The 25,092-nt window shown below is 42.2% G+C and overlaps 1 protein-coding gene across 2 annotated transcripts in view; it reads right to left on the reverse strand.

Moving 5' to 3' along the window:
• The window catches only part of Abl (tyrosine-protein kinase Abl), an 88,189-nt gene extending 65,094 nt beyond the window's left edge, over nucleotides 1-23,095 (reverse strand). Inside the window, exons 1-3 of one of the 2 annotated variants that reach the window (XM_037435970.2) lie at nucleotides 22,739-23,095; nucleotides 5,824-6,024; nucleotides 4,902-5,200 (exon numbers count right to left, since the gene is read on the reverse strand). In XM_037435970.2, coding sequence (XP_037291867.1) covers nucleotides 4,902-5,200; nucleotides 5,824-6,024; nucleotides 22,739-22,892 — 654 coding nt within the window. In that variant the 5' untranslated portion in view covers nucleotides 22,893-23,095. Of the gene's footprint in view, nucleotides 1-4,901; nucleotides 5,201-5,823; nucleotides 6,025-7,961; nucleotides 8,003-22,738 lie in introns of those variants that run through there. The other variant, XM_075878748.1, reaches the window with a different exon arrangement.
• Nucleotides 23,096-25,092: the final 1,997 nt, after the last annotated feature.

A 25,092-nucleotide genomic window follows, 5' to 3' on the forward strand; every position in this document is an offset into this window, starting at 1 on the left:
ACCGACCCTTCTATGGTCCACTGAAGCCTTCACGCGAAGCTTTGCTGTCGACAATCTTCTGCTTTTGTTTTCGCCAGTCCCGCACGCATGTTTCGGGAACTCTGAACGACCGCGATGCGGCCCGATTTCCGTCCGTTTCTGCACACGTGATGACTTTTCTTTTAAAAGCGGCATTGTGGTGCACTCGTGGAGTCTTTGGAGTCAGCCCTTCCATGCTAACGATGTGAATGCACTACAAGATGACGAACTCCTCAGCACACGTATGAAATCTCGCACATGGCAAACACAATGGCAGAAATGGCCGACGCGCGTAGGAGGCGGCCACTTTTTACATGCCGATGGCAATAGACAGACCGTATTCTTTTTTTTTCGTACTCAATTCTAACGCGCATGCGATTTATGGAGGCGCTTAACCGGAAAAAATGTGTGCGGTCGATTCGAGTAATTACGGTAAGCAGCAATCACAGTGGAAACGAAACTGAATTGCCAATTGTGTGGTTTCCATAAAGGAATGAACAAATTCATTATAAAAAGAGCAGAGTTTGCTTTTGTGAAGGTGGGCAATAATAGGTTACCGTATTTACTCGTGTAATTCCCCCCCCTCCCGCCCTTGCATTGCTAAACAAAATACGATTTCTTTTTTCCGTGAGTAATTATTGCACACCCCAAAAATTGCAGCAATGATGTCGTCTGCTTCTTTTAACCACTTATAAAGATAGTGCACGACGGCCTAGCACCATCTCAAACATAATGCATACTATCAATGCACGGAGCCTCAATCTAATCCAAGCCAAGCTAAGCTGAAATGGCAAGTATGTGTTGCAGCGTTCTAGTCCATGCAGCTTACTTTATGTGTTCTCTAGGGACACTATGAAGCGATAAGGAAGCTACACGCTGCTCTTAAGTTGTAAGTGATTGATCAAGAGCTAAACAACGGCAACAGGGCTGCCAGCAGGCACCTCGGAGTCGACAAATTTTGTGTTGGCTACTGGCGACAGCGAGTTCCGAAGACATCGATCAAAATTTAAAAATCGCGTTTTTTGCGCGCCACCTATCAAATGCAAATGAAACCTCTTTGCTTATAGCGCCATGGAAGCACAGTGGCAAGAAAACAAATAGCATGGCCTCTGAGATGGCGGGCATGCAGTGCTGCATAGAAACACGCTACGTGCCCGCCATCTCGGAGGCCATGCAAAGCGCAACCGCACTGACGGCGCGCCGTGCACTCGTAAGGTTAGTGCGTCGCTATTTGACATTGCGTTTTTGTTGTCGAGTTTGTCGTAGTAAACTTGATAGGCAGACGCCTGGTGCGCAAGGCGCGTTCGGCTGGTATGCTATCAACACAGCTAGTTTTAAACTTAAACGTTGGTCGAGCATGCGTTGGAACATGGGAACCAACCACCTAGATGACACTTCAGCCTCGATCCATGCACCTTCATTACGGGAGAAAGCAAGAACAGCTTCGGGCAACAAAAATGATTCACTGCGCATTTTGTGGACCAAGACACGCAAAACAGTCATGTGAAATTGTCGCTGTTATAGCTTCTGTGACTTTTTTCACCCGCGTAATAAACCCTTCCTCCAAATTGGTGTCAACTTTTCTGAAAAAAAAAAAAAAATGTGGGTTCATTATGTGAGTAAATATGGTCACAGGCTTGAGAGATGCGCTGCTCGTTTGGAAATTAATTTTAAAGATTGCCCCGAAATGCTCACCCGGCTTGCCAGTTATTGGCAACACTGTGCAACGTCATTTTGGCATGTCAACGGAAGTGATGCAGCCGATGGTATCACTTCAGAGTTTATTGCACTGGCCACAAGGCGATGGCGGCGATGTTTGGCACAGAGAAGCTTCCTTCCTTCCTCTATGGTGTTTGGCCCAAGCTTCGCTGGTCTGGCTTTCACAGTTTTCATACTCCGCGCCGGGAGGACCAGTGTGCAACTTCTGGTTCTTACCAAATAGTACATCATGCATAGACAGTGCCCTCGGTTGGGTTTCGGTATCAGTATAGCGCCTTTTTGCTAATTAAAAATTATTTACCAACTTCCTGAGCATTTCAGCTATTGGGCTCTTTTGACAAAAAGCGTCTCAGGAACATAGAAACGCCATTACCTTGACATGGTAAAAAAAATCGTGAGAGCGGGGCTTTAAAGCAAACCGAGCCGGCACCCTGGTGAATTCCCGGCACACCACTTTTGACCACCGATATGCCATCAGCGAAGTGCCCATTAATTCTTATTGTTAAGCGCCCGACTTTGCCTTTGCAGCACTCTAGTTGTCACTCTTTCTGACCATTGTTTGTTACGCACCCTTCCGTCATTCATCCGCCCGCTATTTTGTTATCTAGGGTCCATGTCTTTTGTTCTGCCCGCTAATTAGTTATCTAAGATCCACTGATATGACTGGCTCTTGATTAGGTAGGCCGCTTGGCACATGTATATGCGATTTCACTGATGTTGCGTAGTTATGCGCAGACTCTGTTTTCCTATATATTGCAGTCGGTTTGCAATAGACATTGGTTGTTAGTTCAGCGCTCTGTTCTCGTCTCTTCTATCCCCTCCTGTCGTTTGCGCTGTTAAGCACTTTCTTCGTCTACCTTCACCCGTCTCTGCCGCTTCGCGACATCGGCCACTTAGAAGTTTCTTTGTCCGAATAGAAACGGGCCCACAGCAGTTCCACGCTTAGAAGTGTGGCAGTTTGGGCTAGCTGGTATGACATGACGATAGTTATAGCGCGAGAACAGAACGACGACAAAGAGACAAGAAGGACACGAGCTTTTTCAAGAAGGACACTTCTTTTTCGAAAATCCCACTCCAAATGTCCATTGAATTTAATACAAAAATATTTCACTACTACGAATTTCAGAATATCGAATGTTTCAGAATAACATATCGAATTTGATCCCCCTTTATATCTCCACAACACTTTAAAATAAGGAATGGCGATATTAAAAAGTTACTCGCGGCTGTGAAAATAACATCCAGCTTCGTACCTGCCACTACCCTCATCATCATCAGAACGCCCGCGTATTTCTCTACCTGTCCACTCTATTCAAATGTGCAATAGCCCTATCGCCATCACGATTGCCTGGTACTTGTTTCTTGCATTAGGTTTGGCCCGTTGCTTTCGTCGAGCAGCTTTACCAGCACACTTGGTATACGGCTGTTTTCTAGCCTTTTGGTTGGTGGTTGAACGTTCAACATGAGCTCCGGAAGCAGCACGAAAGGAAGGATACTACAGTGAAAAATGTGGCACAAGTGGCCTATGGAATGAATTCGCCAATGATTACCCGTGAATGCTTCACAAACGCACAAACACTATGCACAGTGCGATGACAAAGCATACACATGAGCTTCGCTGACGACCAATAAGATCCATCCTATGTATTTGTTGTGATAAGGAAACAGCGACGAGAGCAAAGACAACGTTGAAACAGCGAGCACTAACCAACATGAAGAGTTGGTATTTAACACCAATGCTTCGCAGTGCGTAAGAAGGATGCGCACGCATAAGAGTTCGTCCTTCAACAGTCGAGCTGGCCACTTCAGGACATATTGCGCTTTTAAGTAAAAGTGCACTGGTTCCATAATATTTCATGTTGGTTTGTTTTTCATGCTTATTAAAACACAACGCAGTCATGAATATAAACACAACACAAGTAGGTGACTCACGTGTTTGCGTTTACAATTTTTGAACAAATTTTTAATACTTTAACTACAGTGACTTCAAAATAACGAATGATTTTCAGCGGTCTCTTGAAATTCATTGTATCAAGACTTCATGGGCAGAGGTGACGGCTACATGTGTGTGAAACTGTTTTCGCGACGGTTAACGTCGAACCTGATACAGAGCCTGAAACTTCCTCACAGGACCACTCTGGCCGCGATTTGCGGCAGCGCGTCGTCGACTCGAACACGAGAGGACTGGACATCTGCTGGGATAATTTCATTACAGCTAATGATGATGCCAACACTGCAAAATCGTGTACGGTTGAGGGCTTTCTAAATGAAGTACGCAGCAAGAGCGATTTGGAGGGATCAGATGATGACGACAAAACTTTGGAGCCAGTGCCTAGAAGCATATCTGTAGCAACTAACTACATTAATAGCCTCCGGCAGCTTGTATATAAGAACTTCAGTGAAGAGCACACTGGCGCTTTAAACTGGAGACCACCCTTATCGCTTCTGCTTTTTGAAACACGTGCAATCACGGTCTTTTTTTGCGGAAAAAAAATTTGTGTTCTCACTTGCAACTTTTTTGAAGCCCTATATTATTTACTAGAAACTTCGGGATACAGCAAACAGATGCTGCGTCTCGTTCAGGTTAATTATAAGAGGGCTCAATTATATGTGGCAACTTCACACAAAGAGACGAACTCGTAGAACGTCTTAATTCCATTGGCTCCGTACTCACTGTCACACACACGTGGCAAGAACCTCTCATATCGTAGTCCCAAACACATGCATCCAATCACAAACCAGCCCCCATACACAGAACAAAGAAACACGTTCCCGAATCATAATCATAGTACAGTCTTTTACGCATGCATATTCAGATGCAAATACACAGCATGTTAAGTACAACTCTATAGAGCAATGGATGCAACATACTACAGCAAAAGGGACTTAGGTGTTCCGCACATGATCAGAAAATTTTAGAAGCAATGTCCTACACCCCACAACGTTGGTGCTAGCACTATTTTGATTGTATGGCCAAGCCCATACAATCAGGATTGTTCATAATTTGGAAGTCTCCCTGGAAAATCGGGGAGTTCGCAAGTACTAAGTAGCAGCAGCAGGAAGCTATCAGAACATTGCCTTGTTTTGTGAAGCAGCTTTGTAGATTTCAATTTCAGGTTCAGCAATTATCTAAGGTCTCCGGCATATGAAATCGCAACACTTGCCTTCCCCTCAGAGTCCTCATTGATGCGGTAGTGGTAGACTCGCCCTTCACAGCGCAAGGAAATGGAACGCTGGCCCGGGCTGGACTCAGACTCGCGCACCAGAAAGCTGCCATTGATGCCACTGCTGAGCAGGTATTCGGCTGCATTACGTGCGATGGGCCCGTGGTACCAGGAATGCTTCTCTAGGCTGTTGACTGGTGTCACATAGTTAGACGGTACCCAGCCCACTTGCCCTGAGCGGCCCTGTGCCTCACACCACTCGCCCGTCCGGTTGTATGACACGACTTTCACCTGCTCTCCTGCAAAGAAGAACATAGAAAAAATACACCAGCTACCATGAGAACACACACGAGAAGCAAAAATGAAATTCCTACTATCCCCGATGGCTACATCTATATATTCATTCGCTGAGTTTCCTTTTTGTGGTGAGAAGCAAGAATTATATCAAGCAAATAAAAAGGAGAAACAAAGCAAACTGTGGCACACTCAATACCTAAACAATCCTAGAAATCAGCAGAAGTTGAAGCAGAGTGTGAAACATTATTGCACTATTCTAGTCACATCTCCTAGAGCTAGAAAAAGAGTACAGGTGACCTAAAATGTTGCTGACACATTTTAGCTATTAAGAGAAAAGTTCTGTTCCTGCCATATTGCTCTCAAATGGTAGGTTCAATGATGTGATCAGGTTTCTTCATAAGATGTGAAAGCTGGTAGTGCAGTCAGGCAATGTATTATTAAAATGTGCCAAAAAGAAGTAAAAATATGCCACCCAGGTAATGCAGACTGGGTCTAAAAACTGTGGTTGAACATTCAAGATAAACTAGGACCAGTTGAAGTGCTCTTTAAATGCAATGTAAAGCAACATTCATTATTGAATTCTCGGACTGATGAGTTTGCAAGTAAATGAAGGTCAAGGACGTACCTTTTTTGAGAGAAAGTTGATTTTCGCCACCTGACTGAAAGTCATAAAGGGCCACAAAAAGGTGTGGGTCGGCATCTTCTTGGGCCAGCAGATTTTCTTTGGACATCCAGCGGGAAGCTCCTTCGGCCAGAAATCCTCGAAATGACCCAGGGTCATCTCCATCTGGTATCTCTGGCAAGGGACGGCTCTGCAAGAGCGCCTCTATAGACAAATAAAAATATGCATTGCAAAGAGTGCCAAAAGGTCATTTGATAAGCGTCCATTAAACAAATACAACTTCTGAAAGCTGCCTGAAAAAGCATACAGATTTAAATTAACACAGATCATAAGCAGACTAATACAATCGAAGCTACTTGAAAACAGGGGCAACGAGATGTGAAGCCGAGACCTATAGAGATTTCTTATCGAGCTGTCACCTTGCATAAAGTGGATTATTTTTACTGGCACTTATTCACCAATAAGTAACTACTTCTACAGGTGCACAAACTAAAATGTCATTCCATTCAACAGACTTCACTACACACTTCATACAAACTGGTTATTATTTTTTTCCCCTTTCAAAGCTGTGATCACACAGCACAAGGGTGTGGAATAAATGCGGTCAACGTGAAGTGAACAGAAGTACTACTTCAAACAGGCTTGAAAACTCACCATGCAGCTAACTCTACTCAATGACCGACTTGATAGCCGCAAGAAAGTAATGTGGTGACATAGGTGCTCAGTGCTGCGATACACAAACAGCAACACAGCGCTGTATGTTAATCAGTGTGAACTGGCTGAGAGAGTCGCGAAGTATTGCGTATAACTGAAAAGAAAAAAAAAATCTTTCTGACTGTAGCTTATCCACTATTGCCATGTAACTTTCAGACAAACTAAGTCTGCCATTTAACCAGTAGAGTTGAAACGATTTTCGAGTGCTTCTGTTGTGTACTAGAAGACACGCATCTCCATATTCTTGTTCAATCATTACAGCAGAAAAACTGCTATAAACAATGTGGCAGGCTAAAAATTCCTAAAACATGTTTTCCGGACTGATACAAAACATGGATATGTAATTATGCAACTATTTAATCATAAACAATTGTAAATAGAAAATTTCAATGAAGCACATTTTTTAGCTCTGGAAGAATTTGAGGGCCCTGGCCAAAACATGAATGAGTGAGTGTAAACAAAGTGCAATAGCATGGAAAGGTGGGCTAGTTGGTAATTCATGATGGTTCAGCGAACTGGGAGCGTGGGGGTATACACAGACACAAAGCAAAGAGGAGGCACACAGCACGAGCGCTCAACTAACAACTGGTTTATTCTCACGTTCGAAGGACATATAAGTACACAAGGGTGCGTATGTCAACAGGAATAAGATGATAGTGTGAACAGCAAGCGTGGGGTTCATTCGAAGCACTTGTCTACGAATGAGTTTAACTATATTGATAATTCGTAGACAAGTGCTTCGAATGAACGCCACGCCTGCTGCTCACACTATTATCTTATTCCTGTTGACATGCGCACCCTTGTGTACTTATATGTCCTTCGAACGTGAGAATAAACCAGTTGTTAGTTGAGCGCTCGTGCTGTGTGCCTCCTCTTTGCTTTGTGTCTGTGTATACCCCCCCCCGTTCCCAGTTCTCTGAACCATCATAAACAAATGTGATCTTGCTAGATAAAATATTACTTCCTAACAATACATTTCATTTCGTCCACACATAAAGATATTTTAGGAGATGTGTAATAATGAAGTGGATATATATTCATGAACCAATAACATTCTGGGTTACTCACAATGCAGTTTGTGAATTTATCTTTTAGTATTAAATGTACTGTCTACCACTCGGAAAACATTTCCGATTGCGGCGCAAATGAAAAGATCGTTCATCGCATCAGCAGCAACGTGCATGCTTTCAAGCCAGAAACAGGGAATTCTAATTTTTACTTGATGTTGAAAGTCGATGAAAAGTGTCCACTAGCGTCACCCAACAGTAAATGTGGTCAAACTTGACAATCTATTGGTAGGACAAGAAATCCTCGCAGGTAAGCTTATTTTGCTTAAAAACAAACACGCCTAACTTTAAATTGTATTTTGTGCACTTGAAGCAGCTTTAGATTGCGCCAGAGACCAATTTTTGCTTTTTTTTGCTCACGTGCTCAAATAGGCGCCCAGTGGCGCTGCCAGCACTGCGGTCGCTCGCCAATGCCTGCATGCCTGCCTGCAAACAGCAGAGAAACACAACCACGGCGTCCGCCACCGCCCGCCGCTCATGAGAACAACGAAAAAGTGTATGTGCCTAAAACGACCGACTAAGATATTTGTTTTATTAATAACCAAACTTGATGAAGCCTGCCAAAAACCACACGCGGTTTCAGTTTCCAACTTTCACCAGCACTGACCAATGTTGTGGGCATTCATCCCACCGATGGAAGGTGAGAACACAGGCAGAAAATTCTGTTTTAAAAATTTCTATGCACTTTCCAGAGAAACCGCTGCAAGGTTAGCCCCTTCACATGGTACGCTTTCTATTGAGACACAAAACAGGAGAGAAACAAAGGACGGTAGACAGTTCCTTTAACATGAAATATATCATACACCTCATTGCCCAACTTTGATCATGATTACTAATAAAAAACAATGCTAATAATGACGAAAATTATTTGACATTGTTTTTTTCAAATATAATCAATGATGTGTACAGCATTTTATTCCTGTTAAAGCAAAAGGCTTAACAAGGCCAAAGATGGCAAGAGACATTCATTTGTTACGAGTAAATAGACACCAGTGTTTGGACCACAACGGTGATCCTGTTAAATCTGCACTTTTAATCAAATGAAAGATGAGCATATTACAATGATATTGTAATATGCTCCAGCATGAACATTTATTAGCATCAACATGAAAATTCAGCAGCTCAAAGGATAAGTGACTCAGGAAACAGCTATGCCTTAGCTTCCACACATAACCGACGGAATAGTGTGCACATATTGAACCAGCATGGAGGCTTGCCGTTGACATCAAGGAGCATGGCATGATGGTGCATGCAGCTAGCCCCCGAAACATTCGCCGCACTTTTCAGAACCTTAGACTGCTTGCAGCTATAATGTAGCATACTGCAGCTAACATGTCATTAAACAGGGTGGCCAGATGCAGCTTAAATAAAGGCACTACCGAACAATAATAATGTGCAAAATACTGGATATTATTGATTATCATACAGGTGGTCACCCTACAAAAAATTACCTCTCCTGGAATTCATCTTGATTGTGTGCGATGAGGTACGAGATGAGATGCAAAAGTACGAGATGCATTCTCATACATTTGCTCCTGATGTCACACATGATGAATGAATGTAAATTTCAGCAACAACATCGTCTCTACATCATTTACTAGGCTCCTATTACCTTTCTTTTCTCATTCCTGCAATAATTCTGTACTAGAAGGTTTTTTTTTCCCTAGGGTACGCATTTGGGCTGGTTGGTTCACGATTTCGAGAAAAAAATCAGTACTAAAAGACGGGACAACGAAGGTTCATGCCCTTTTTTCAGCGAGTCTTTTAGCCCCGTTTTCAAATGAAATGTTTTCTTGTTTCCTTTCTGTCTCTAATGTCTAATCGGTCACGAAATGAAAACGACAGTTTGAATCTGTAGAAACTGTGCACAGATGTGTCGCACAATGTTTCTAATAATCGTGTGAGGTCGCTGCATGTTGTCAATTTCAAGCGCATATTCAGAGCACAAACATGCTTAAAACAACAGAGTGCTGCTTGGTGTGAAGTGAGCTCACATTTTATTTCTTTGTGCTTCAAAGTTTAGTGCAGCCAAAATTCACTGATGAATGAATAATGTGTATGGTACAACCAGGGATGGACAGTATCGAAGATACATGTATCTTGGGTACTCTTTAGGAACCTTCTATTTGTATAACCTCCAGCAGGTGGAGTATCTGTACCTCTATACACCTTTTTCCACATGTGGCTGAGGCCATTTTGCAGTCTAGGGTGGTTCAATATAACATAAACACTACCTTTTTTTTATAAAAAAACAAACACAAATGCCTAAGGCATAAATTGTCGAGCAGCAGTAACAATATTTACGAAAACTTTAATAGTTTCTTAAATATACTTGTTACGTGGAGTGTTAAAGCTTCACAAAATCAAACCATCCAGTGCTTGTAGCATACCCTTGCGCCTCCTTTTTGCTTTGGAAAATTTGAAAAACACTTTTATCAACACGTGTTATGGTACTATATTGCTGTTCTGGCCAACAGGTCCACGGTAAGTATGTTGCACAGTGGAAACACATAAATAGCAGCTATATCTTGCTGGAAATCTGAGCTCCTCTTCAAAGCGATTCAATTTACTACTGAACAGCCACTCCCATACATTGTAATACTACTTGAAATGCAAAGGAATGGCTAAAAATGAGAGCAATGTTTTATTGAGTTTATTTTGCTGGGACTAGGCCACATATCTCTTAGTGTAATCATAATGTTTCAAGCTACATGATTAAAGAAAACCTGCATGCTAGAGAACATCTAGACTGCTTTCACTCGTTTCTATGCATCACCTTTACGAGTACCAGCAGTCTATAACTATATTTTCTACTGCCAAGTTTCTTTCATTTCACTATTCTTAAACCTCAGGGCCTATCTATATCTACTATGCTTTCTATCTCTGACTGACATTTAACATTCACTATTTCACAAGTAATTGCTGACACGTTTGCAAAGATTACCACGTCAACAAGTTTATTCCACTGTCTACCAGCCTAGCGATCGTGGGAATTAGTTGAAATGTATGTCATGAAAGAATCGCACATGACCGTTTCAAAGAAAGAACTGGCAATGGAACAGCTATTTTTAGAGTTGATTCTTGTAATGATATATATATATATATACACCTGTTTAAGCACTCCGATGTGTTGCACTGCTTTGCCGTTATTTAGCTGATAATACTCACAAGTTTCCAACGTTCTTTTTTGTAATATGTCCCACTCATAAAAATGAGACGGATGCCAAATAAAAATAAATACTGCCGTTTTATGAGCCAAAGCCACAAAACAAATTATGAGTCATAGCATAGTGAATAAATTTTGACCACTATTGGTTCTGTGCACCAAAGCCTAAATGCATGGGATTTCGCCTCCATTGCAGCATCACTGTCGAGGTCGAAGATCGAATCCAAGTATTTCAGGTCAGCAGCCAAGCATTGTGGCCACTGTGTCAGAGGGGTGGCCTCAATGCCAAATGCTGGTCATTTTCATCATCTCCCACATATCTTTTAATTAATGTTTTTGGAAGTTTCTACCATACACACGCAAGTAGATAATGATAGTTGGCAAAGGGTAGCTGGACATCTTGGACAGGTAGAACACTTTAAGCAGTTGCACGTCTGTCTGCTGCCACTTACAAGGCCCGCTTTTCAGAGCCTGAGGCTACACAGTTGAAAATTAATTTTACTAACTTCTTAAAGTAACGAAATAAATTGAGCATGGTCATCACTTCACTAGATCAAGTTAATTAAGTAAACAAATAAATATAAACTTTTTTTTTGTCTGCAGGATACAAAGTAGCATCAGTGTGTTGTGAACTAGTCCACTGTGAACTTCAGCCTTCAACCACGAAACGAGCACCACATTATTTTTGACAAAGAATGAAAACAAAAGGAACAAACACTGGGATGCTGTTTCTTTCTTGGTTTACATTAGTGCTATCTCAAGACAGCCAACAATAGAACAAAGACCACGACACAAGCACTTGTCCTATGATCTTTGTTCATGTGCTATCCTTGTACAAATCACTCTGTTTCACCTGCTACTTTAAATATAAACAAACTGGACCCATCAAGCTGTTACTGATTTTTCTGGTCATCTATTGTCAAAACTGTATTGTGCTTCAAGGTCTTTGCAGAGCCAACTAGCCCAAATTCTAGTTTTAATCAACATACAGCTACCTGAAATTTCACTCGCACTGCGGCACTGTTGCAAAAGCAATATACAACTATCATCATCACAATAATATGGGAATGCTCTTTATATATGCTGCTCATTTTTCCTTGCACTGTATCATTTATTTATAAGCACATTAATTTCACAGACCATTCAACCTATTCAGGATGGATTACAGAGATATAAGGTTATAAGCAAACACTCTATAAAATATAACCAAATATATGACCAGAATCCCACAAGAGTGCACTGTGCCATTTGTAAACATGCCAGGCGAAAATTTCAGATTGCCCAGCGCACCTGCGTTTAATTCATGGGAATTTCCATATATGCTGAGCTCATGGCACACTGAAGAAATTGTGAAATTAGTAGAAGAGAATTTAAATTAAGGAGGCCTACCTGTGGGAGAGAGGTTTGAGAGTGTGATAAAAGAGACTACTTGGTGGCTGTGTATAGCACTAAAGACAATGAGAACAAAGGAACATATGCACACATGAAATCCATTGTCTCTCTACTCCCGTTTTTGAAAGCAAGTTTGCAAGCAAGCTGTAGCCCTAATGACGAAACTATACTGAAGAATCAATTAACATATCAAGGTACCTTAGTATACAAACAGCAAGTATTGTATTTAATTCACTTATAGTGCTATTATATTGTATCTGTGTCTTAAAAACTTTGTCTTGGTATCTTGGGTCGTATCTCTATACAAATGTAACATATCTCTGCTCATCCCTAAGTACAAATTTCATGAATGACAGAAAAGTGCAGAAATGGTGCAGGAACTTTGAAGGAGAGCATACATTCATAATGCAGGCGGTGGGGACGGAAGTGAGCGTCGAATGATGATCATGTTCAGTGACTGGATTAGCAATTCAAGAAAATTGTCTGCTCCCAAAATTTCACGGTCAGCTCATTATGCCATTGTGATTGTCTAGAGACTCCAGTACCACAATCTCTGTGCAAGGTGGGTTCCCATGATACATACCAACCATCACAAAACCCAGCAAATGGGTGTCGCCTTAACATTTTTTTACTGCTACCATGTAGGAGACTTTTTTTGTCACAAGGGACAAGCCATGGGTCCAGTTCAAAGCTGAAGAAACAAGAATATTTGAAGCAGCGCGTGCATTCCAATTAATTCAATTGACGGGTGTCATGCCTGGTACGACTTTATGCTTCTACCCCCCAATATCACATCTGTTACAGTCCCTCCTTGGCCAACAGAACGCCTGTGTAGGGCCTTTCTCAGAAGCAGTTTGAAACACCAACACGGATCTGTGGTAGAATAACTCACTGCCGTGCATAAATTCTGTCTCAGCTTGAACCTTACTTTTTATTCATAGCACCTATTGGGATTTTCTACCTACAAACAAAACCACCGACTTAACATTAATTTTCTATGAATAAGGCAATTAATGCTATAACATTAAAACACAGGTTTTGAAATACAGCAATTTCAAGCATGAAGCACTGCTTGATGAATAACAAGACACAAGTTGCAGGAGCCTACCATAGTTAAAAAATATAATTTATCAGTTGCAATAATTTGTCATGAATACCTGTTACTGAGAAGATTACAGTTTAACTGAACATGTCAATTAACTCTATTACATCTCAATTGCATAACCATCAATATCAATATGGCAATACACTTGTGATACCAATGCCCCATATAACCTGTGCCATATGAAACTAGGAAGCCAAATTTTTGAAAGAGGAGCAACTGCATTTGGTGCCCTGATGATGCACATACACATTAGTGAAGTTTCATTTCATTGTGGGTTTTTAGTGCATGGCATGAGGTGTTGTCAAATAATTAAGAAAAATACCAGGAATCTCCTACATCACTGATGGGCACCAAAAATGACGTGGTTTATGAATGTGCTCGTGAACCGAATGTGAGTAGACCAGAGTCAGTGAAAGTAAAGCCGACTGGCCAAGTGTGCGACGTTCATAAATTAATGAATAATGTTAAAATAAAAACTACATCTGCTGTTTTGCTGGTGGGCAGGCATAGAGGATCGCAGTGAATTCCACACCCATAGACCAAAAAAAATTTTTTTCGACAAAGGTTCAGTCTCATGTAAGGGCCTCACTTAGTGAAAATCTTGAAAATATGTGTGGTCCTTATGCCTATCCAATGGACATTACCAAATCCCTTAGAACTCTAAAAAGGAGTTCTAAAGCAATAAAGTTAGGACCATGTCACACAGCCCTCTTATTAGTTCTGAAGGGAAGCTGTAAGGAGTTTATGTGCTGCAGTGCCCCCTGTCTGCATGCCAAATTTTGTATCCATGTGATCATGCTAAAAACATTCTACATCAGCACCTTTTCGCAATAAATATATAATAATTCATTAAAATGAAAATTTGTGATGGTTCTTGTTCCTGAAACATACAACTTAGCAAGTCGACAGTAATGCTGACAGCATTAGTGTCAACACTGCACTTTTTTACAGAATGTGCAGGTTCACTTAACCACACGCACTGACTGAGCAAAGGGACACGCAGAGCACGTTGTCATCAATTTCTTTGAAATTGTGCTATCGCCTCAATTATGCTGTCTTTTCAATATTGTATGAGTATAGATCTCACAGTTAAGCTGTTTGTACTTGCTACCGGCGATCGGCAAGGACGACGAAGCAACTCTGTTGCACAGTGCTATGGTTTCTGATAATGTTGGATCAAAATAAGTAGCAATACAATGATAACACAGCGAGATGCACAGATGTAAAAACAGCAATGCACACAGATGCTTATTCAAAATGGCGACACTATGGCTTTCTGAAAAGCATGGTGTAGATGGAGTATGTGCACTCGTGCATGTAAAGAGCTTTTTTAAAATGCACACTATGAATTGATTATACAATGAAATAACACTTAGTGGTACTAAAATTCCTTGTGTTTACCTGCATTTGCAGTATCTCTCGTAAGTACAGCTTACTCACACATCAGTACTCTGCCTGAAATTACACTTCTAGAGGTACTGCAACATTTTTTTCCTCTCTGTTCTACAGTTCTGGATTGTCTGTAGTGCAGAATACCGAGATGAAAGTAAAAAAGCTTATCAGAACTGGTCCATGGGAACAAAAGTTATTAGTCTTAAAAACTTCAAAATCCCAGCAGGCAATGAGGAAGCTTGTTCTGTTTCAGATTTCGATCTGTAACTGATGTAAATGGTATGTTCCACAACTTACATCAATAGTAGGTTCCAATGACCACACGCCTCTTGTAAAGACATACTGGAAGTCTCACCTCGTGGTAACCACTGCGGAGTGCACCTAGCATTATTATGCAATTTTTTAAAACTTCATATTTCAAAACACATATTCTTTGGCATTCGGCATGGTAAGTATAAATAGCTATAGTTTTTAGTGCATACCTGAGACCATATGAACGTTACATGTGACTAGTCGCATCAAACCAATTAAAATGCCTGCCCAATGTTGTCGCTACCACGTAATGAGATGTCACTTCCGATCACAAAAGTTGCCATAATTTGTTGTTCTAGTCCAAACCCTAATTGGTTTATCAACTGAAATAAAATTACAACTGCTTTGTTTTCGAGGCAGAGACCCTTTAGCCACTGACAAATGGAGTAGCCTCGTAGCTATGAGACTCCTCCCTTGCCAGCAAGATCACCAAACTCCCCCAGCAGAAAGCTCCATTAAACATCCTTAGCGTAAGTTAAACTGTGCAACATGGAACACATCTCTCTAGATATAAAGACAAGGAGTTGAAAGGAGTATGCATGTGCCTGTGTGACAGGGTACGACATAAGTTTATACAGCAATATATACATAATGAAGTGGTTCATTCCTTTCCCTACACTTCTTTACCACCTTTGTGTATCATCACATACATGGACTGTGCATTTTTTCTGTGTTGCAAATGTATACACCCAGTAGTCTTGCAATGAATTAGTGCTTCATTTTGAATTCCACAAATTTTGAAGACCCACAACATGTAAAGTTGGTCTTACAACCAATATGCATACTGCATATCCTTCTATTTATTGTTTTTCATGTTTTACAGTGCTACCCTACACTACACTGAAACCCCGTAATGATTCCAGAAATTGCTTTATAATTTATTAGGTTTTGTGAGCAAAAACCGCAATATGATTGAGGTATGCCAAAGTGTGTCTCACTTTAAAGCATTAATTCCCAACATGCAACTGCAGCCAACGTTAATCAGAGAGGATTACAAAACAATGCTGAGCAAGCGAAGATAGCGCAACACTTACATACAAGGCAATTGTAACCCGCTTCCCTTTTGTTAACTAAATTGCTCATACGTGAGCTATGATGCAACCTCCCCAGGGCTGTCCTTATGGCAACTATACCTTTGTTAGGAGTAGTCTTTTGGATTTGATGTGCCACAGCGACATATTCAATATTATTATACCCCAGTCACATCGTACATGTAATGTCCCTCATAGTAAATTATGTTCATATTAAATGTCATTTGCAAATGACAATGTTTGCCATCACTCCAGTGCACTTTTCGATTATTATTCTTCGCCACTGATGAAAGTGCAAAGTTCGCTTTATGGCCAGCAGACACATATCGCAGGCAAAATTTTAAGCAAGCTACTCCAGCAGTACTTGACCTAACAACATGAGGAATTGAGAAGAAAGAAAAACAGATGAGTGTTTGTAAATGTGGCCAACCACGAGGTGGTGTTGTCACGCCGGAGTCTGGGAAAAAGAATATAGCTTCACAAATTTTGTAAACTATCATGCTATACATTTACACAGTACCAAAATGATAATAACAACCATTAATAAAAACATTAAAAGTGATTATATTTTGCTTTAAGCTATCAACTTTGCAATTTCATGCGAAGAAGCCGTCACTGAGATTACACCTGTTGCAGGTGCATAAGTTAAATTCCACAAGCAGTAAATGTCATTCACTATGCCCGTACAGCAGCAACAAAAATGGCATTTATACCTAATCACACTTCCTTCGAATAAAATTACAAATGCCGTGTGAGAAGAATATTAATGAGGAGATCTTCATGAACTCTGATTAAATGTGTTTCATAATATGCGCCAGAAGCCGAGTACCCGAGCATCTTCGTACCCAACTCCTGTGAAAGTAATATTTTTCCAATGCATAAAAAAAAACCAGGCGTCCAACAGAAAAGGGAAGACAGGAAGGCTAGCCAGGTATCTGTAATTGTGTGCTTTGTGATTTTTGACAGGAAGCTAAGCCACCTTCATATTGTGCAAAAGCACCCTGTGACTTCCCCACTTCACCAAGCATTAACCACAATAACAAGTAGGTATCTATCACAACACCAGCACCTTTCTATCAACAGCACAATGAAACCCAAGATGTATTATGCAGTTTCTATAGACCACCACAATATGATGGCGATGGTTCCATGCAATGTAAGTCAATTGGCTATAATGTCTGTTTTTACCCTTATATCTATATCTATATATATATATATATATATATATATATATATATATATATATATATATATATATATAAGGGCTGCAGTATAAGTTAACGTGTTACGCGATGCCAAACAGGAAAACAGGAAAAGAGTGTGCTACACTCGCCACCATGGCTACTGGTGGCGCTGACTGACAATTCTTTCCTTAATATATATATATATATATTAAGAGAAGAAGCGTGTACTTAAAGGATCGTTTTTCCCGTGTTTCACAATATATATATTTGGGGAAGTTATTCGAAGGTCGCATTATTCGAAGGTCGCAGGTTCGGTTCCTACCCACGGAAAGTTTTTTTTCACCCACTTTTCTTCACATTTACATTACAATTCGCTCTAATAACTTCCCCTATACTTTCCTTGGCATTACTGTCTGTTAGATCTCATTATTATTGTGTGAAAACACTGAAAAACGAGCCCTTAAATATAGGGAGCTTGCATGAACTGCGGCGATGCTATGCACTCTGGGTAGGCAGCCATATTTTTGTCAGAAGCGGCCGGGAAGTGCAGCAGCGCAGTCGTGTTTCCAAGCGCTGGCGTAGCTTGAAAGCGTGGTCGAGTGCGAGCGCGACGCAAATTTAACTCCAGGAAGTGTCAAGCACCCTGTCAGCCTCCCTGGAAAATTACACCGCAGTGCCAGAAAGATTTCGAGTGGTACGAAGAAAACACGAGAATTTGCTCCGAGTGGACCCTTTTACGCTTCGTGCGGGCGACTGTGTAAGTGACCTGGAGTTGTGGCCACGCATCGAAACTTCCGATATTCATGAATTTCTCGTTCCGAGAATGAGTTTGAAAACCCGGGAGCAGATGAAGTCCAGAAAGGCCCTCCAGGGCCACGACTTTTTAAATAGTGGCCGAGTGCAGGAGCCATGAGCGAAGAAAGTCGCCGCCGACACTGTGGCCGTCGTCCCTCAAGTAAGACATGTTAAAAAAAATTGAGAACGCTCTTCTCATGCACGTGCGTCGTACTCCACGTAGAATAACAACGCAGTGGGATGCGAGCAGGCTTCGCTGTTCCCGGCCATGCATGCGCAGTGCGCGGCAAGGATCTCGCCATCACTCTTGCCCATGAATAAGACGTTGACGGGGGCCTTGTGAACACACTGAGAATTGATTCGGAACAGAAACAAACATTAGCATCTATGGCAAAATCAAGTAATTTAATACCTCTTACTTGAGTCACGACGATCATGGTGTCGGCGGCGAATTTATTCACCCACGGCTCCTACAACCAGCCACTCTTGAAAAAGTTGTGACCCTCGAGGGCCTTTCTGGACTTCATCTGCTCCCGGGTTTTCAAACTCGTCCTCGGAACGAGTAATTCATGAATATCGGAGCTGTCGACGCGTGGCCACAAGTCCACGTCACTAACCCAGTCGCCCGCACGAAGCGTGAATGGGTCCACTCGGAGCGAATTCTCGTCTCTTCTTTGTACCACTCGAGGTCTTTCTGGCACAGCGCTGCGGTGTAGTCTTCCGGGGAGGCTGACATCGTGCTCGACTCTTCTTACTGTTAAATTTGCGTCGCGCTCGCACTCGATCACGCTTGCAAGCTGCGCCAACGCTCGCAAACACGACTGCGCTGCTGCACTCCCTGGCCGCCTCTGACAAAAAAATGACTGCCTACCCAGAGTGCATAGCGTCGCCGCCGTTCATGCAAGCTCCCTATACATTTCTTACTCATTAACGAGGGTCTCGTACTGGCAGACTTGGTGGCTTAGGTTGTACACGAGGGACTATTGGTCAGCTGCCAGCTTGTAATAAGTTCATGTGCTACGTGGCGCCACACAGGCTCGTAAAGAGTGTGCCACACTCGCCCCCATTGCTACTGAGGGCACTGACTGACACTCCCACGTTTGAATCCACATATATACCCAACAAAGTGGCTGGAAGGATAGCCGCGGTAGTAGCTCAGTGGTAGAGCATTCAACGCGTTATTCGAAGGTCGCATGTTCGGTTCCTGCCCACGGCTAGTTATCTTTTCAACCACTTTTCTTTCTTCACATTTACATTACTATTCGGTCTAATAACTTCCCCTATACCTTCCTTGGCATTATTGTCTGTTAGATCTCATTATTATTGAGTCAAAACATGGGAAAACGAGCCCTGAAGTGTGTATGTATATATATATATATATATATATATATATATATATATATATATATATATATATATATATATATAGGGGTTTGTTATTCCTCCACTAATAATGCTTTTAAGGACTGTTCAACAAAAGCAAGGCATTCAACCGCCAATTTTTAGCACACTAAGAAAACACCACGACCTGCTATATAAACTTCTGACCTGCTCATGGCGTCGCTCCCCCTGTCGCCAGATTTGCTTTTGCTTGTTTAGTTTTTTTTTTTTGTTCTCGAAACGGCCACAGCACGCCGTGGCGCCACCACTAACCCCCATCGTGTTAGGGGCCACTTCATTCTCCGTACGCTCCCAGTCGCCGCCAACACAGAGTCTGTACGTGCGATAGGTGCTCCTTTGTGAAGCTGTTGCGTGTAATCAGTTGCTAACCATAGTCGGCAACATCTTCAAAGGACAGCAGTAGTATAATACCATTTTCTGCGATGGTATACTGCTGCGTTCCTTACTGCAAGTCCAGCGGGCGACTTTCTAGGAAGGGCAACAAGTGTCGGCCGCGCTAGTGATGGGTGATTGGGAGAATGAGCATTTGGGTACACTTTGGAAGTGAATTAAACTATATTTTGAACGTTTGTTGCGTCCAACCCTTCGTGTGGAGTGTCCTTGCATATAGAGAAAACCCACGACAGGCTTGTTAAAAGTTTATTGTCGCCACCCCTTTAAAGGATGCTTTAAACTCGAGGAGTGTTGCATAAAATATTTTGCCATCTGCCCCCCTCACACCAAATTCCACTTCAGAACAGTCTTTTTCCTGCCACAAAAATCAGAATGTCTATTCCATCACTGATAATGACTGCACATTCAATGTTGGATATGTTAACTGGAATGTGCCTGCCAAATGCAGGTGTTTCAGTGTATGCTGAGTAAAATAAACTCATTTAAATTGTGAACTTGCTTCTTAATCCTGCTTCTTGCAGTGGGAAAGCTCGCACAGGTACCGGCAATAGCTTCCGAGGAATCCACTTTTGTATCTTCAGCACCAAACATGGAATTTATGAACTTGTGTAGTTATTGAAATATATATGGGACTCGTCTAGTAAATTGCCAGGGTGAATGTGTAAACAGCAGTGAAATTTCGTTTTTCGAAATTATTGGCAAACAGGCCTTCAGGATGCATTATGTGCATGATATTGGCAACCAAGAAATTTGGAAATGCAGCCTTTGATCAGAAACAGTGCATGCATAGTAGGTATTACTGTGTAGGGTAACATAGTTTTGCAAACTGTAAAACGTGTTGGCAGATATAAAATTTCGTGAAACAAGAAAGTGATATAGCGAAGTGGATAGTCTGAATACATAAAATGATAAGGAGAGCAACTGATTAGGTTGGGTTTGTCTCGTAATGCTTTTATATGAAGCATATTCTCAAGACGGTGTACCAGCAGTCATGAGAAAGCGTCTTGGCCCCGCCGATGCAAGATACGTGGTAATTTTAGTGAAGGTGCATCAATGTTTCTACTGACTGTAACCGCGATGACTAAATTTAGATGGTGGACCTTTTGAAAATACTGTTGGCACGAACTAAAGTTTTAGCAACGTGGCGGCAAGCCGCTACGTTGGTAAAACTTTGGAACAGTAAAGCGTACAGGAGGTTCCACAGTCCTCAGACTGTAAGACGTCCTTCACAAATTTCACATAGCAAAAACCTTTTTAAACGGCTTCCAAAGCTTCTCAATTCAAGGGTTATCAGATCAGTACCTAGGGAGTTACATGGTGGCTTCACTGGCAGCATTTATATGTTACACAGGCACCTAAAGGGTGCATATACACTTATAAGATGCTAAAGGCTCTGATTTATATAGGATTTGCGTGTTGTGGTATCTGACGGTGCAAAAGGCGATGATCATAAGAAAACATTCAAATATATTTAGTCCTCTTCATTGCCATTTAAGGGATGTGCAATATGTAATCGATAAACAAACTGAACGCAAGTATACAAAGTCCGAGGAGAAGTGACAAGGGCCAAAAGGTCGATCAACAGCATCACAAGTGAGATGACAGGAATAGGTAGGTCACCCACCCCTTCCCCGGCGAATTGTTGAGCAGCCTCTAAATTTAGATCCCTACAAATCGAATCGGCTGCTCAACACAAAACTTCCTAAGCCCCCTAACATAAATGTGCAGTGTGGGCATTGCATGTCTGCATATGAGGGTCAGACTTCATTTACATGTGCACATGCAAAGAGCCCACAAGCACATATCTGGCTTGGAACCTACTATACTATTCCAATGTCCCTAAAAAAAATCTGCCAATGTATCTGTGCATTATGTACAACCGAAGCCCCCATGAAAGACAACTTCCGGTGCAAGGATAAACCAAGCTGACATTCAGTCCTCATGTTCACTTTAACTGCCACTGGCCATGCTATTGTTTAAGCCTGCTGGCTGTTATCAAAATGACTGTTCTTTTAAATATAAGTATGCTGATAAAATTTTGAATCGTTTCTTTTTCTTTTTTTTTTAATAGGGCAAAAGGAATTTCACCATAACTCACGATAGTAGGTAGCACTACACCGTGACGGGTAGTGAAATATGGCTGCTTCAGCGCTATTCACAAACGATCTATTTACACATAGGCTAAGGAGTACCACAGATAGAATACAGTGCATTGATCTAATTATGCTCCGACAAAACGCCAGCACTAGTCGCGCGCGTCTATTGCCATGATTTCTTGTCACTCTTTGCAACAGTCCTTGGAGGAGGCTACAACAGCGCACCATAGAAACACCATTATGTGGAGGTCATATCACTTTGCTCACGTCGGCTTCCGCGGGTCTGGCGCAGTCGAGGAAGCATGTGATGTTGCTTTGTTAATGTTATTTCTTGGCGGCTCATAAATGTTATAGGCACAAAGGTCTTTATTTTTATCGGGATATTTTTTTCTTCTGCGAAGCAAGTGAAGTGAGCTAACTTGCGATTAATGCGAGTGTTCCAAGGCAAAGTCGTTATATAGACCAAATACGCCTTCTGCTGACCCAGTTAACACTGTAGCAGCACACGTTAATTGGTGAAGATGGAAACCAGCCCCATAACAGTCTTACGAGTATTAACCGGCGACATCACGACATGCCGGGACGTGCTCGATAACAAGTTGAGCCCTACTTGTTGTCAAAAGGAAATGCGATGAAATGCGATCGCGACTGACTCCCATATTAATCCACAGACAGTGAGGTCACGTAATGTTTGAACAGACTTCATGTACACATCAGTCCAAGAAGCAACACAAAATGCAAATGCTGCAATACGAACGGACCGAGATGACGGAAAAACATCTATCCGTCAAACAGCTAGGCCTAAGCTTCATCCACGAAAAGAACCTAACTCGTTCATGCATAAACCTGATCGGGGAACAAAACACGTACCGCTGTGCTCAGTGAATATGTTCGCCGACACAGAGGAAAGCCTGATGTCCTTCGCCTTTTGTTTCTGGCCATGTTTTGTCAGCTTGTTCCCGTGACTACTGCTTCCAACGGATGACGCGCTTCCACGGTTTTCCTTGCCATGCTGCGCGCCCATAGCCCGACGTCGGTTGCGGGGGTGACGACTCCGCCCAGTCCTGGCGGATCTTGGCCAACTACATCTTCATCGTGCAGGGCGGCCGGAATGAAGTCAACGCGACCCAACGAGCAGTTCCGCCGTCATTCAATCGCCGACAGACGCCATGTCTACGATGGTTGCTCCGCTGCAGGAATGCATACCCTCGACCCGATCGCTGGAGGAGAAGGGCAACCGCTCTCGTCGTTCGGAGAGATGCAGCATGGGATGGGGGCATGCGCGTGCGGCATCGGCCGCCGCATGCGCTGGGCCTGCGCCCCACGCTTGGCTGCTGTGGCCGTGCATATCTCACTGCAAAGAAACTGCAAAGCAGCTCGGTTCGTGCCCAGATTGTGTGTTGACCTTTCGGTGGTGTTAATGAGTTTAGGAAATGCGCTTTGTCTCATATTTCGTGACACCTTCTCTTGCATAAGCGAATTTGCTGGATAGTAGTAGTGACGCACTTGCAGGATTTTAGGCGACACATCGGTGGTATGCGCTGGTGCACGTAGTAGGGCTAATTCGCACATATCATTCCTAGCCCCTGGGTCTGTGCAAAATACAATTTAACCACCTGCCTTCCCACACCTCTCTCTCTATCTCTCTCTTTTTTTCTTTATTTCATGCTGCACAATAAGCTCACTTACTAAACATATACCTAAACTATTAGCAGCACTTAGGTTGTGAAATGCACGTCATATCATGTACTTATTTATTCATATTTATTTATTTGATTTGCATACACTGATACACAAGGACAAAGAGGAAAGGGAGAGAGCAAGCTGGCAACTGCCACCTCAACGTCCCAATTCAACACACATATTTCACACACAATTCAACACACAGTTTTTGAATCGTGGTCCAAAAGTACAGGGCCTCAAAGCCCCTTGCGTATGGACGCTTTGGGTTAAGCAGGAGCGATGAGTTTTTTAATAGGGTCTGCGGCGCTCTGGACACTCCCCCTATTCATGTCATTCTAGTCTTGGTCGAGAGCTGCCACCTAATTCAGTTGATGTCGTTACGTTTTTCTGATCCAAAACTTTTGGGGCAGGCTTTCGGTCTCCCGCTAAATTCGAGAAATAGCGTACCCAACTCAAACACCAAACGCAGTTCAAGTTTCGCGAATGCGCAGTGACCTTGACGCTATTTCATTTGTTCATTTGGACCATTCGAAAACTCCCTATCAAGCATTTAACGACTGATTGCGGCAAAAAGCAAGCTGGGATAAGTAGTGGTTTTCTTTGTATTTTTTTCGATTATGTCAGGAATGCACCTCAGTGCACATACAGCAAGGAGTATTTTCATATATTTTACTCCGCCCAAACGATACAAAAGTCCACAGAATGATTGATCTTGAGCAGATCTCGAGAAATAGTGCCTTGAATGAACAACGCAGCTGGGTAGTCCATACGTAGTCTCCTCTGGGCTATATATACTGCGCTTCAATAAAAATTGAACAGAATACATGGAATTCCCGCTCACGCGACTGCGTAAATATACGTTTTCAAGTCAGTTTTTTTTTTCTATTCCCCACCAACGTACGTATGTACGTCCCTCACGCATAGTCAAGTGATGCAATCGAAGACATTTTTGCCCAAAATTGCATAATACGACCACGAAAGTGGATCTTGACTGATATATTTAGAAATCTTACTCTTAGTATTCAGTACACTATAGCTGAAGCCGCGTTCTAACAAGCCATGACCTAAGCCGCTGACGCTGCAACAGCGTCGACATTGCAATGAAGGGATCGTTTCGGCGTGACTGGTGCATCCAATGATAAAAAGAAGAAATTGCGGCACGAATTGACAAGCTACTTCAATGCTGCTCAAATAAAAGTGAATTGGCGACTGAGTACCCGTATATATATATACTTGCTTTCTTTTTTTAAAATCTATGCTTAATATTATTTTGCATAAGACGTTTATTTATGGGTTCCTATTAAAAAAACGTATCAACAGGAGTGTGATTTTAGCAAAGAGGGGTGAAAGAACTAGAAGTGTGCACGGGCTCCCGGTAGCCCGAAAGCCTGAGCCCGGCCTGGCTCGCGGGTCTTCTCTTTTCGGGCCCGGACGCGCGGGCTATGTACTATGTTTTGAACGGACCATGCCCAAACCAGATGCAAAGCCCGAATCGTGTCAAAATATACATGTTGTGCCGGAATTTAACAACAACAACAAAA

This window comes from Rhipicephalus microplus, chromosome X (genome assembly GCF_043290135.1).
Source record: "Rhipicephalus microplus isolate Deutch F79 chromosome X, USDA_Rmic, whole genome shotgun sequence".
Classification (NCBI taxonomy): Eukaryota; Metazoa; Arthropoda; class Arachnida; order Ixodida; family Ixodidae; genus Rhipicephalus; species Rhipicephalus microplus.